Raw genomic sequence first — 15,372 nt, 5'->3', positions numbered from 1 at the left:
CTTTGTTAATGAGTTTCTGTTTTAATAGTGATGCAGACACGCACAAACACACACACACACACACACACACACACACACACACACATTATGCAATCTTTAAAAAGGCGTGAAGAGCAGAAATGTCGCACTCATATCCCGGGGGGGGGGGGGTGACGGTAATCGAGCCTAACGATCCACAAACCACGACAGGGCCGGTTACCTCGTCCCCCATGTGGGGCAGGTACTCGAAGCGCATGGGCGGGCAGAAGACCTGGTTGTGCATGTCCATGATCTTGTGCTTGTCGCTGCGGGAGTCCAGGTTGTCCACGGCGTTCTCCAGGACGTCCAAGCCCTCGTGGCGGGACGTCTCCAGCGTGTACTCGGCCGACAGGTATGTCCTGAAGGTCCGGGCGAGGCTGGAGTGGTAGCCCAGGTCGCAGCACTGGGGGGGGGGGGGGGGGGGGGGGGAAACGATCGTGTGTACGTCGTGGTCATGTACGATGGCGTGTCACCGTGACGGAAAAAAAACACGATGAATCGTATGAAGGTATTATTGTAGCAAAAGTCTTTAACACCTGTAACTGCAGATTTTGTATGCGTACACTAAAGTCACAAATGTGTAACAGTACATTTGAAGTTGTAAATATTTATTTTGCATTTGTACTCTAAAGTCACAAATGTTTTAACAGTACATATTTTTTCTACCATTGTAAACACTAAATAGGGTCTACGAGTTCACAAGTCTGTGTTACAGGTGTACAAATCCTATCCTGGGCATCACAACTTCAAAGAGTCATGCAATTGAAACTTTTGCTACAATCATTGCAGCGCAGTTGGTTCAAAACACATTCGCCCACCCGTGTTTCATAATCTGAGAACATGCCCAAATCGTGTGCATTCGTAAACCCAAATGTGAACTAATGCATCAGAAGTTGCACATCTGTGAAAAATTTCCTCACAAATAAAATGATATAGAACGCTATGTTGATTCAGCATTTTAATGAGCGAGCACAAGTCCATCGTTACAACTGTTCGAATCTGCTCCTGCAAGTCTCTGCTGTGGGTTTCGTTGCAGGTAGTTTTGCAACAGTCTAGGTGGTACATGTGTAGCGAAAGTGATTTGTATCCGTATGAAGCAGAGCGTCCGTGGGTGGGACAAAATTGCAGCAGTAACCAATGAAAGACGCCGGCAGGGGGTGCATTTTTAAAACTACACTGGGACAATCCAAGCAGACCATTCAAATACATTGAAGGACACTTGTGGCATGTAAATGCAATAATTTGGGGGGAATTCAGTTGAACTAAGTAATTTAATTTGACATAGCCTAATGTAAGATAAGAGGTCTGGCTCCCATGAAAGCAGCACACTCAAATATCTGTGGGGGTCTTTGAAAATACAGCATCATAATATTGTAATTACAAATAAAGCTATTTTCCCTTCCACATACAGAGTAATATTGACATTAAGTAAGGTATAATAGAACGCCGGTCATTATCGGGAAAATAACCCCAGACAGGGCGAACCGGACACAGACGCACAGCGGAGGTGTCTTGCTTCGACCTAAGGGGGTTATTTTTGATAATGAGCGGCTACTTGCCAAACGAAAAAATAACTTCACAAGGTGTCTTTTTACAATTTATTTGTCAGCAGAGAAATAGTTAGCCAAAGACGTTGACGTCGCTTAGCAACTGAAGACGCTGACGTTGTTGTGAAGGGCCCATGCAAGTGAGAGCCGTGTCATATTATATATTTACTATATTTACTTCCTATATTTACCCCCCCCACAAACCTTGTGCATGTTCTCAGATTATGAAACACGGGTGGGCAAATGTGTTTTGCACCAACTGCGCTGCAATGATTGTAGCAAAAGTGTCAAGTGCATGACTTTTTGAAGTTGTGATGCACAGGATAGGATTTGTGCACCTGTAACACAGACTTGTGAACTCGTAGACCCTATTTAGTGTTAACAATGGTAGAAAAAATATTTACGACATCAAATGTACTGTTACACATTTGTGACTTTAGAGTACACATGCAAAATAAATATTTAGGACTTCAAATTTACTGTTACACATTTGTGACTTTAGTGTACGCATACAAAATCTGCAGTTACAGGTGCTAAAGACTTTTGCTACAATAATACCTTCATAGAATCGATTGTAGATATAGTATAAATCGTAAACATTGCATTGGCATGTGACCGTCATGTTAAATCACAGATACATTTTATGTATCGTATTAATCATAAGCATTTACATTGGTTTGTAACCATGGCAACAAAAAAAAACATGTATACAATGGCGTTTAACCGCGATGATAGTTGATACCATTTAACGGAATTAATAGAATAAGTGCAATGTTCACGTCAAAACTGGAAAAAAGAAAGCCACAGAAAACAGATGGATGAGGAGGCGATTAGAATGAAGTTTGTGTGTTTGAAAATATCCAGGACATTGACGCAGGCATCTGCCTCACTTCAACATCACCCCTTGGGCAATATCGTACCTCATCCTCTTTGAAAAGATATTCTGGTACACGAATTCTCCCGTAATTACGCTAAAATGTTGTAAGATCTCATTCGGTGGAGCCATGAATCCCAAATTAACTCTTGAAGCGGGTTAGTGCCCTGAGACGGAGATGGAGTACACCGCATCACACGTGCAGACTCAGCAGGACAGAGCGGGTGATTACACTACCATGTCATACCGAGCTTCATAAACTAACCTCATTAGCCAGGGGAAGGAGGGGGGGGGGGGGGGGGGGGGGGATGGGTAAGGAGCTGGGTGGGGGAGGTGGAGGTGGTGGCTGTGGGAGGTGGAGGAGGGAGGAGGAGGAGGGATGTGGCTGGGGGAGATGGGTGAGGGAGGTGAGGGAGGAGGAGGAGGGAGGTGGCTGGGGGAGATGGGTGAGGGAGGTGGGGGAGGAGGAGGAGGGAGGTGAGTGGGGGAGATGGGTGAGGGAGGTGAGGGAGGAGGAGGAGGGAGGTGAGTGGGGGAGATGGGTGAGGGAGGAGGAGGAGGGAGGTGAGTGGGGGAGATGAGTGAGGGAGGTGGAGGAGGGAGGAGGAGGAAGTGAGTGGGGGAGATGGGTGAGGGAGGAGGAGGAGGGAGGTGAGTGGGGGAGATGGGTGAGGGAGGTGAGTGGGGGAGATGGGTGAGGGAGGTGAGGGAGGAGGAGGAGGAGGGAGGTGGCTGGGGGAGATGGGTGAGGGAGGTGAGGGAGGAGGAGGAGGGAGGTGAGTGGGGGAGATGGGTGAGGGAGGTGAGGGAGGAGGAGGAGGGAGGTGGAGGAGGGAGGTGAGTGGGGGAGATGGGTGAGGGAGGTGAGGGAGGAGGAGGAGGAGGGAGATGGCTGGGGGAGATGGGTGAGGGAGGTGAGGGAGGAGGAGGAGGGAGGTGGCTGGGGGAGATGGGTGAGGGAGGTGAGGGAGGAGGAGGAGGGAGGTGAGTGGGGGAGATGGGTGAGGGAGGAGGAGGAGGGAGGTGAGTGGGGGAGATGGGTGAGGGAGGTGAGGGAGGAGGAGGAGGAGGGAGGTGGCTGGGGAGATGGGTGAGGGAGGTGAGGGAGGAGGAGGAGGGAGGTGAGTGGGGGAGATGGGTGAGGGAGGTGAGGGAGGAGGAGGAGGAGGGAGGTGAGTGGGGGAGATGGGTGAGGGAGGTGAGGGAGGAGGAGGAGGGAGGTGGAGGAGGGAGGTGGCTGGGGGAGATGGGTGAGGGAGGTGAGGGAGGAGGAGGAGGAGGGAGGTGAGTGGGGGAGATGGGTGAGGGAGGTGGGTGGGGGGGGGGGGGGGGGGGGGGGGGGACTAGGGCCGACAGCTCAGTGAGCCGCTAAAGGCACTTTAGTACGAGGGAAGTGCGCTTCCCAATCCCTGATCATTCATCCCTTGATGGTGGAGTGGCCTGCTGGGAGGGGAATGAGGCAAGTGATTCAACAGGCAAACCAACAAAGATCCCACTGCACTCCTGCAGGAAAGCCCCTGCGAAATGGTTGGGTTATGAAGATGATTTATGGTAAAAGAAAAGGCACAGAACAAACACAGGCAGGCATAAAATAGCCATGTTGAGCATTGGAAGAAACTCGAGGAGAGAGGGAGAGACTTTCTAATTCCTCCAATAAGTTTTTTTTAAGAAACGCAATTGACGGACTGTATGGATTCTATTGACTTGTTATTCTCAAAAGTATCATGTGAAGTTCAGGAACACTGCACACACACACACACACACACACACACACACACACACACACACACACACACACACAAACACACACACACACACACACACACACACAAACAAACACACACACACACACACACAGCCCCCCTCGGACTCTCATCTTGAAGTGTCTTTCACTTGCCAACGTTTCGACTCTCTCAGGACGTGACAAACAGAGCCCTATCGTTCTATCCTGCGAGGCCGACCAGCCAGTCATGCTCATAATCCAATACCCTGCAGCTCAGCAGGATTTAGGATGACATCGGCCCTTCTCTTGCCAGACAGTGGAGCCAGAAGCCCCATCAAAGTCACCCACTAAAGGGATTGGGATATCCATGAATCAGGTCGTCAGGACGCAGCTCCCCTCAGCCAGCAGCCTGGCTATCTCCCTCGCTCTTCTCTCCCTCTACTCTTCTTTGCTGTTATCTCCCTCGCTTTTCTCTCTCTCTCTCTTCTCTCCCTTGCTCTAGTCTCTCTTGCTCATCACTTGCTCTTGCTCATCTCGCCGTCGCTTGTCTCTCTCGTCTCTCTATCGCTCTTCTCCCCTCTCGCTCTTCTCTCCCTCGTTCATTTCTCCCTATCTAACTATTCTCTCCCTCGCTTGTCTGTCGCTCGTCTCTCCATCACTCCTCTCTTCATCACTCTTGTCTCTCTTGTTCATCTCTCCCTTGCTTGTCTCTCTCTTGTTCATCTCTCCCTCTCTCACTCTTCTCTCCATCCCTCCTCTCTTCATCACTCTTGTCTCTCTTGCTCAACCCTTCATCGCTTGTCTCTCTCTCGTTCATCTCTCCCTCTCTCTCTCTTTTCTTCCTCGCTCTTGTCTCTCTTGCTCATCTCTCACTCGCTCTTCCCTCTCTCACTCTTCTCTCCCTCGCTTGTATCTTGCTTGTCTCTCTCTCTTGCTCGTCTCTATCCTCTCTACCTCACTCTTCTCTCTCTCTTGTCTCTCCCTCACTCCTCTCTCCCTTGCTCTTGTCTCCCTCGCTCATTACTCTCTCACTCTTCTTTTTCCCCTATCTCTCGTCTCTCCCCCTCTCCCTTCTCTCCCTCACCCATCTCTCTCCAGTTTATTTCAGGTTCTCAGATCATGAGAGACAACTTCTTTAGTGCTTTGAAATTAGTTTTAAAGGAAGTTGCAGTTCATTCTCAAGGGCTTCAGCTCTGTCATTAGCCGTGTTAAGAAGAACTGTTGTGGGAAAAGAGCTCAGAAGTGATTGAAACAACGGGAATAAAGATCTCAAATACACATGATTTGATCCACAAATATCTGCGATATGAAACCTTTAACAAAAAAGTTATCTGTATTAAATCACAGGAGTTATCTATTTGAATTCACAAGAGTCATCTGCATGAAATCCCAGGAGTGATCTATATTAAACCACAGGACTGATCTGTATGACATCTGACATCACAGGACATAACGGTATGAAGTCCCAGCGGTGATATGTAGAAAGTCACAGGAGTGATCAGGGTGTGAATGTACTTTTGGGCGGAGGTAATATGAAGACAAACAGAGCCGCTTATAAACCAGCAGCCGGGAGGCAGCGCAGATGGTGAGAGTATCCACGGTGACACTCTGTAACACAAACACCAGAGAGCCCCAGCCGCCAGACACAAACAAACACGCGGGCCGGTGGCGTACTCACGTCTATCATATCCGAGACGTCGTGGATGTAGTATTTCGCCACCACGGCGTTGGTCGCCACCAGGTTCAGCAGATAGTCATTCCGAGCCTTGGTGCATTTCAGCTTGTTCTCAGAGTACTTGGCTTGTCTCTGGAGAGGAGCAGGAGAAGGATAGTAAGGGAGAGGTGTGAGGGGTTAATGATTCACTAGGCAGGTAGCCTTGTTTCCTCTACTATGCAAGACGATTTGGCTGTTAGTCTTTGTTACCGTGGTAACTGATCCGAATATATACAACTGCAGAAAAGCAAAGGCTCTTTTTTTTAAGGAAAAGATACAATACATACAAAAATGTAATGTAAAAGAACGGATTCCGAAATGTGATTTTTGACACTCACAATAGCAGGACTTCTTTTGAGCGCAACCCTTTTCTAAGTTTGAACATAATTAAGACAAATGTGCAGGAACCATTTTTGCTGATAAATTGCTTCCTCTAAACTCCTGTAATCTGGTATAGCAAGTGAGCAAGCAAGTGTTGAAACAGTAGTGAAAATAGGTCAAAGAACTACAAATAGGCAACAGTTTTGAATAGTGTTTCCTTGCCAGCGAGTCTCAACATGTATGTACGCCTGAGCAGCAATTGTTGGATTGACTGCGACTGACAAATAACAAGAGTTTGCATTTGCATCTCAAACCACCAGAATAGAAAAGGCATGTGTTTGTGTGTGTGTTCCCCCTGGCTTTGTGGGGGATTCACATGAGGGAGATGCTGATGCTGACACTGCTTCACTCCAGTAGAGAAATCTCATCCACATCCACATCAACCACACATCTTCATCTGCATAGCATGAACCAGGGAGACGATGCTGGGGTTGAGAGACCCAACAAGCCAAAGGAATAGATAACAGAACAGGTCGTGAATTGCCAAAAAGGAAAACTATATAAAACTAGATTTAAAAAAAATCTGTGCCAGCTTAATGCAAAAACTGTGTTTTCATCCATATTAGCATTTTCCCCCAGCATTTTCCAAAAGCTGTCCATCCATGCTAAAAACAGAGCTTTCCGCCATTTCAGTTCATGTTGGCCTCTAACGTCTTAATCACAGTCACAATCATAGTCACAAACATAGATAGATGTCTTAGCCAGGCGTGACTCATCCACTCACAGCACCCTGGGTTGCAGGAGTTTAGCAAACCTGCTAGCAACATGATAGTTTACGTTGCAGAGTCTAGAACAGCAGATGGGTTAGCTGAACCAGTTCATCAGGATGATGTATCTATTGCGACAACCCTTTCAGAACTGAGTGTTAACCGGACTCCCTCTGAAAATAACGCTGTACCTAGAATAGGGTTGTACGCTGTACCTAGAATAAGAATAGGGTTCTTGAATATAAGGTCGCTTTCATCTAAAGTGCTCTTGGTCAAGTATCTAATTGTTGATACAAAGATCGACATACTGGGCCTTTGTGAAACCTGGTTAAAACCAGATGAGTTTCTAGCCCTAAACGAAGCTACTCCCCCCAATTACGTTAGCGCCAAAATATCTAGAGAAGTAAAGTAAGTCGGTGGAGTAGCCCTGATATCTAATTCCAAACTTAATTTAAAGCCAAAGAATATATATATATTCAGATCCTTTGAGGTGCTCACCTTCTGCTCCTCAGTTGCCCGACAAGCGAAACGAGTTCCAGACTCTTTAGTTTAAGCTGTAGTATACCGTCCCCCAGGACCGTATTCACTTTTTGTCTGCTCACCTATAAGGGTGCGCTGACTACTGCCAGGAACGCCTACTTTTCCAGTATCATCAACTTGAATAGAAACAATCCCAAGTTTCTTTTTGACACAGTGAAGAGTCTGACTCAGAAACAGGCTCCTTCATCGTGGCAGGTGAATTCATGGATTTCTTTGAAAATAAGATTCAATCGATTAGAGAGGAAATTTATGCTTGCTGTGCAACTTCTCCTACACATCCTGCGGGGCAGGATGGGGTCCTGCTTGGTAGGATGGGGAACTCTGATGCAACTCTCCTGGAGTTTAAGGCAATTCCTCTGGTTGAACTTGAAAGGGTGATAAAGGCATCAAAACCAACAACTTGTATGTTGGATCCTCTCCCTTCCAAGGTTCTCAAGGAACTTCTTCCCACGGTGGGGCCTGCAATCCTCTCGCTTACGAATCTCTCGCTTTCCACAGGAATTGTTCCCTCCAATTTCAAGGCTGCAGTGATGAAACAGCTACTCAAAAAGCCTGGCCTAGATCCTGAATTAGTCAGGCGCTATCGGCCTGTATCGAAGCTTCCCTTCCTGTCCAAGGTCCAGGAAAGGATTGTAGCAAAGCAAATCGTTGATTATCTGACGAGGAACAATCTCTTCAAACTTTTCCAGTCGGGATTCAGGAATTTCCACTCAACTGAAACTGCTGTGACAAGAGTTGTAAATGATATCCTTCTTGCTTTGGATACAAATACAAGCTCAATGCTTGTGCTGCTAGACCTGAGTGCATCGTCTTGAGCACTATGTTGGTTACGGGGGTACGGCTCTTGGCTGGCTTGAATCGTACCTCACAGATAGAACACAATTTGTGCTCCATGAGGGTTCAGAATCGAAGCACTGCAAACTACACTTTGGTGTACCACAAGGGTCGGTCCTTGGTCCATTACTTTTTGCAATCTACATGCTTCCCTTGGGTGACGTTATCCGCAGCTTCGGAATTAGTTTCCACTGCCACGCGGATGACACCCAACTCTTCATTCCTGTAGATTCAGGGGACTCGGCCCAGATCCAGAGGGTTGAGTCCTGTCTGGCTGCGGTGAAGAGCTGGATGTCACAGAACTTCCTACAGCTTAACACTGGGAAGACAGAGCTGATAATTATGGGCTCAAAGCGGGACCAGAGAGAATTTGAGGATGTCTCACTGTGGTTGGATGGCCTCGCCATCCCACAGAGTGCATCTGTCAAAAAACTTGGTGTCCTGTTCGACCCTCAACTGTGCTTTGACCAACATGTTAAAAGTATAACTAGAATTGCCTTTTTCCATCTGAGAAACATTGCAAAAATCAGACCAATGTTATCTGCAGCGGATGCAGAGACACTGATTCATGCATTTGTTTCATCAAGACTGGATTATTGTAAGGCACTGTTCTCGGGACTACCAAACTCTACCACGAAAAGTCTACAGCTTGTACAGAATGCTGCAGCTAGACTGCGGACCAGAACGAGAAGGTTTGATCACATCACACCTATTTTTGCCTCTTTGCACTGGCTACCAATAACTTTCAGATCGGATCTTAAGGTGCTACTGCTAACCTATAAAGCCTTGCATGGATTATCTCCATCCTACCTGAAGGACCTGATCATTCCTTATAGTCCTTCTCGGTCCCTCCGGTCTTCGGGAGCTGGCCTTCTTTCACTGCCGAAGGTTAAAAAGAAATCGGCTGGACAGAGAGCGTTTGCCTATCGAGCCCCCTTCCTATGGAATAGGCTGCCACCAGTGATCAGGGAAGCTGACTCTGTGGAGCTATTCAAAGGAAAGCGCAAAACGCACCTCTACAATCTTGCATTTGGAACATAGGACTGTGAAAACGACACAGATGCGATGTGAAGACCACTCTGTGTTTGTTTGTGCTTTTGTTAATACAGTTTACATTCCCACAGTGTACTTTTCCGTTCTAATTCACTATTCTGTCTGTTCTAGAGTGTTGCGGTGACTGGACTGGATGCCTGGACTCTCCTCATGGTTAACCAGACAGCACCACATCACCAATTTAATATGATGTGTATGTATTTACCTGTATGTCAATTATGGCACCCATTGCACTGCTGACCATCCCTGGAAGAAGGGATCCCCTACTATGCGTTTCTTCTCAAGATTTCTTCCTTGCTAATTTCAAGGGAGATTTTTCTTGCCCTTGTGGGGGCTTGGGTAGAGGGGGGTGTCATAAATATTTGGCCTATTAAGCCCTTTGAGACTGTAATGGTGATTAAGGGCTATACAAATACAATTGAATTGAATTGAATTGAATTGACAATCAAAGCATCAGTCTTTATCAAAAGCTCAGTTTTCATGTGTTTTCCCCCTGGATTCACCACAACATGAAATCATTCAAAACCAAATTGTCTGGTAGCCTGAGAGGGCGTCTTGTCATGGATGGAAGCCCCGAAACAAAGACCGAACCGGATCCACAAATAAGTGTGGATCGGAGTCAACGCGTCTCCCCACTGGCCGACGGCACGCTTAAGGCATGCTCGGGGCGTGCTCGCGGCGTGCCCACGATGGGTCTCACCTTCTCCTTCATCTTCTCGATCTTCCTGGCGGTGCTGCGTCTCGGGGGCCGGTCGTCGTGGCGCAGCAGGTTGACGTTGAGGTCGCCGGACTTACTGAACTGCTTCTCCTCCTGCTTCTCGGCGTCCTTCAGCTTGCCCTCGGCGCTGATGCTCTCCGTGTGGTACATGTGGTAGGTCTTCATCACCTGCCCGGGGACAAAGAGGCATGATGGACCCTCTTCAACATGTAGCCGTCCCCCCATCATCCATTGACCTGATAAACGCCCCGTTTAAATCAGAATGGAAATAAACCGTGATTGGCCATTAAGAGCCGTTTGGAAAATCTGCCTCTTCTGACATCAAAAATGGGCGTGTCCACCTAGATGTATAACGGATAGATGAGCAACGTTTGGTAGAGTCAAGTGGGTAGGCTGGTAGACTGATCTATCCAGCACACATCTAGGTGGACAGGCCCACTTGTGATGTCAGAAGAGACAGATTTTCAAAACGGCTTGTAGCGGCTAATCACACTCACATCGGTGTTATAATATGTCACCTTTAACCTGATCACCGCCCCGTTGATACCAGAATGAAAATAAACAGACCTGTTTAGAGGTTTAAGTAATATACCAGGACGGGCTGTCTTGTTAGTAGCTGAATTACTATTATAGAGGATAGCTACATGGTATAATAACAATAGTCATTCCTACATTTTCAGCTATTCAAGAGGATTGTTTTTCCATCCTGTCCTGACCCGAAAACCAGCTCCTGATGTATTAGATGAAATCATAAATAGTGAATGGGCTCATTTGACTGCAGCGGGTGATGTCTGTGACCCATGCTAGCCGGGGTTTAGCCTAGTGACAGCAGCACATCATTAGCATTCCCATCAACAGACAGGCTGCTCATGAGTATTCATGAATGACTCACTCCTGGGACACAGGCAAGTAAAGTGAGGACATTAAGCAGGCCTGTCCGCCGGCACGCCCAGCCTGATTTTGAAAATTCTAATAAAGAAATGTAGAAATCAAAGTATGTTTTACCAAGGGGGACTTTTTATTCGTTTTTTTTCTGGGAAACCGGTGGTCTCACATCATGCAAGCTGACAGCCAGCTCGGTCGGGAGCAGTTAGGGTGAGGTGTCTTGCTCAAGGATACCTCAGCTCTCAGTTACGAGGAGCCGGGGATCAAACAAGCAACCCTTCCGGTTACCAGTCAACCCTACTCTACCTCCTGAGCCACATGCCGCTCATGAAAGAGCATTTCCTGACACTAACACACAGCCTCTCTACGTCTCCATCCCTATCTCTCTGCTATACACCATGCATACACCAGTCAGGATTTTACTACAGAGCAGCTTCTGGTTTGTTCCCGCCCCCTTAGGCAGAACTGGTTAACCTGACACCCAACTCCCATCAACCATCTCCCAGCCTCTCATCTTGACCACCTAAAGCTTCCTCTGCTTCCACCAAGGAGAATCACCTCAGGCGAGCTCGGCAGACGCACTGCATCCCTTGTGAGAGGACGTGACATCTTGTCGCAAATGTGGTGACTGGATTTCATGTCATCCTGTCTACCTGGTCGGATATCCAGCAGTAGTCCCCACCTCACCCACCTCACCCACCACACCACCTCGTTACCTCCCCCACCTCTCCCACAGCCAATTTGTCACGGAGGATTTCGGAAGAAGATTTCCTTCCTTGAAATGTCCGTCTGACTCTAGTCTTTTAGCCCCATGTTACAACAGACTGGTGGGTCAAGCTCTTCCGTTGTGGCCTCCCTCCCCTCCACCCTCCACCTCCAACCCCATCCTCCAACTACTTCCTCCCCCATCTGTGGTCAATCCATGACAGACCGACCTTGTGAAAAGCAAAAAAAGGAAAGCGCTTTAGAGGGAGGTAGCGGCTTGGCACCCAGACTCCGGCGACGATTGGAAAACAAGTCACGCAGCAAGCGTGCACGCAGGAAGTGGAGCAGCCGGCCTAAACGGCGGTGTGTGCTCGTTTCCCTTGTTGTCGTTAAAAGGAGCAGAGCTCACTTTGCTGTTGCCTTTAAACCGCAGGGACCCTTTTATCTCCAGAGTAACCAGGTCCAGATAACCACATGTTGCAATGGGGTCAGGGGAACATCAGCATACCATCACAAACAAACTACACCGATTCCCAACCACCCATTACTGGGTGATGGTAGTATTTGCAGACGATTGCCTCCGCAGCAGACATTTTGGATCCCCAATGTTGTTCTGGGAAATAACAAAGAACCATGATGGAAAACATTATGAAATACTAACAATGAAAATGAACGGTAAACATTTCACCGTACAATTTCACAAATGAGGAAATGTGTGTGTAATGTATTTCTTACATCACACACACCCTTTGTCTGTGCTTCTATACGGACCCAGACTCGGAGGAACCAGGTGATCTAGCCGTTCTTCACTCAGCGTTTCTTCTTTGTTGTTGTTTTTAATGAGCCCAACTGGCTTACTCTCCTAGTATAAAAACAGGATGCTGCAGCACAGCTCAGCCAGTAAAAAGGGCCGGCTTATTTCCCCACTCTTTGCTCACATTTCAAGTTGAATAAATCAGGTTCTTACTTCAGGCACCAGGGTCGGTGCTTTCAAGTCTGTGCTGATGCTTACTGCAGTGGCAGAGGGGAGAGCAACAGTAGCAACCGCCGCAGCGCAGCAACACTTTGAACCGAGACAACGTTTGAACCACAGCTTTTTCAGACAGCAGAGCATCTCTCCCTTCGCTCTTCCTCTGCATTACCAGGAGATCAGATGGGATTGTATTGTATTTCTGTCTCTTCGATCCCTGTCACTTGGCAGCAGATACAAGTTGTCAAGAGTCTGTAAAGAGGCAACCGCTGTATTTTCGGGGTGTATTCGTTTTAGCATACATATCCCTTCCTCGGAGGCAATAACAAAGATCGATGAGTCTTTGATCGTACTATCTACACGAAGGCTTAATGTGTTCAACAAGGTGTGTTGAAGATCCCATAGCACAGTACCCTCTCAGCTACAGAAAACACGCGCTGCAATGCTTTAAACAGCTTCCTCTCGTCGCAGATCTTTGATCTGAACTGGGCTTAAATGCACCACTGGTGCAACTTGACCCCCGATGACTCAACTCAGATGCTGCAGGAAACACATTTCACACAACCCACTCATCAACATGCGTGTTTGACCGATTCCAGGGGAAAGAACACACAACTGGGGGTAGGGGGGAGGTTCATCCCCGGGGTTGTGTTCATTAGTTAAAGATCATATGCAGAATACAACATAATATGTTGGTTACAAGGTTAAAATTACTAGCAAGGAGCGCTTCGTTTGAACACGCAGCACACTCTTTTAAGAACGCCGTCAGGAAGTGTGGTGCTTTGAACAATGAAACTCATTTACATAAACATTTCTGTTAGTCACCCGTTTCCCAGACCGCTATTTTGTGATCCTATCCAAACGGACAGATGGCCCCATCAGAGAGAGTTGGCATCCGCGTTGGCCATGCCCTTTGGTAGTCTCCCTCTCGTGACATTGCAAGGATGCACAACGTTGCACAACAATCTCCTCCGTGGCGCCTCAGGGAGGATGGGAGATGGCTGAAGATGCCTGAAGGTCGCCAGGCTTAGGCACCGTGCATCCTTCAGAAAGCTGCAATCTCTGCCAGTGTGGCCTGCCAGAAACAGTGTGTCTGTCGCGTTCATATCAGTGCAAAAAGTAAGAGCCACTACTTCCTCTTTCTATCTTTTTTTTCTTTTTTGGTTTCTCCCTCCTTAATCGTAATGATGTAATGTTGAATAAATCAGTATATCGTAGTGTATTTATATATCAGTATATCGTTGATATCAGTGCAAAGTAAGAGCCACTACTTTTTTCCCCCTCTACTTTCACTTTTTTCTTTCTGTGATTCTTTCTTTTTTTTTATTTTTTGGTTTCTCCCTCCTTAATATTAAACAATGTGCTATCAGCTGGAGTAAACAAAGAGATATTCATGGGGAGGCAGCTTATGCTCGTGAGACTTTGGGCCCAGCCACTGGGCCACCGTCGAAATGTGGAAGTGATTTGGGCTCAGAAACTGTCCCACTTGGAAAGGAGTGCAGTGTTCCATTCCATCATAACAGTCTGCCACGCTCCTCCCTCCGCCCTCTCTCTTTCCTCTCTCTCCCTCTCTCTCGCTCTATTTTCTCTCCCTCTTATCTCCACCATCACCATCTGAGTGCAAGCTTGAGAAAGCAGTGCAGTCTGACGACGATGGGGAACAATGGTGGAGAATTGGAAAGGGTGGTGTTTTTTAGGATAAAAACACAAAGTTGGAAGAGGAAAGAGCAAGAGAGGGGAATTGGAAATGGATGGAGTGATCCCGTTAAGAAAGGAAAACGTTTCTTAACAAAACGTAACGTGAATGTAATAGGATTAGATCATAGACTAAGGCCCAGACTAAGTACCAATAGAGTGTGTGTGTGTATGTGTGTATGTGTGTTTGTGTCTCTAAAGGTTAGTCCCAATAGAGTGTATGTGTGTGTATGCGTGTGTGTGTGTGTGTCTAAAGGTGTTTGTGTATGTGTTTGTCTGTGCGTATGTGTGTCTAAAGGTGTTTGTGTGTGTGTCTCGCTCTCTCTAAAGGTGTTTGTGTGTGTGTGTGTGTGCGCGTGCGTGCGTGCGTGCGTGCGTGCGTGCGTGTGTGTGTGTGTTTGTCTCTAAAGGTGTTTGTGTGTGTGTCTATCTCTAAAGGTGTCGTGTGTGTGTGTGTGTGTGTGTGTGTGTGTGTGTGTGTGTGTGTGTGTGTGTGTGTGTGTGTGTGTGTGTGTGTGTGTGTGTGTGTGTGTGTGACTCACCGTGTACAGTTCGTTTGTCACCTTCACCAGCTCCTCATGCATCTGGATGCCTATGTCTTTACTCTGCAAGAAAATGAAAACCACGCAGTCAGCGATCAGATGGCTCTAGTTTAGTTCCATCATGTGCAGCTCAGATGAGATGAAATCATGTGTTGACCACACATACAAGCTGTTGTTATTGAAGTATTAAGGAGCTCTCACAATGTTACTACTTTTCATTTCCTATGGTTCCACTTCAAAATGGAGCCCCTGGTCCGTGTGTGTGTGTCTGTGTGTGTGTGTGTGTGTGTGTGTGTGTGTGTGTGTGTGTGTGTGTGTGTGTGTGTGTGTGTGTGTGTGTGTGTGTGTGTGTGATATCCTTCTATACAAGAAAACAAGGTGTTTTTCATCTTCTCTGCAGAGTGCCGGATAAGATCAATAATATTCTAAGATGAAAAAAGTTCCACTTTTATCTTTCAATCCTCCC

General features: G+C 47.2%; 1 protein-coding gene across 2 annotated transcripts in view; it reads right to left on the bottom strand.

Annotated features, from left to right (window-relative positions):
• Positions 1-15,372, bottom strand: part of srgap3 (SLIT-ROBO Rho GTPase activating protein 3) — a gene marked incomplete at its 3' end in the record, with an annotated part of 53,374 nt that overhangs the window by 16,873 nt on the left and 21,129 nt on the right. For both annotated transcript variants that reach the window (XM_079748436.1, XM_079748437.1), the window contains 4 exons: positions 14,907-14,969; positions 10,092-10,277; positions 5,841-5,969; positions 200-421 (listed from right to left, as the gene is read on the bottom strand). In XM_079748436.1, coding sequence (XP_079604562.1) covers positions 200-421; positions 5,841-5,969; positions 10,092-10,277; positions 14,907-14,969 — 600 coding nt within the window. The remainder of the gene's footprint in view (positions 1-199; positions 422-5,840; positions 5,970-10,091; positions 10,278-14,906; positions 14,970-15,372) is intronic.

The sequence above is a fragment of the Pollachius pollachius genome (assembly GCF_949987615.1).
Source record: "Pollachius pollachius genome assembly, chromosome: 12".
Taxonomy (NCBI): domain Eukaryota; kingdom Metazoa; phylum Chordata; class Actinopteri; order Gadiformes; family Gadidae; genus Pollachius; species Pollachius pollachius.
Note: the sequence above shows the minus strand (reverse complement) of the source record. Positions and strands in the feature narration are given on the sequence as shown.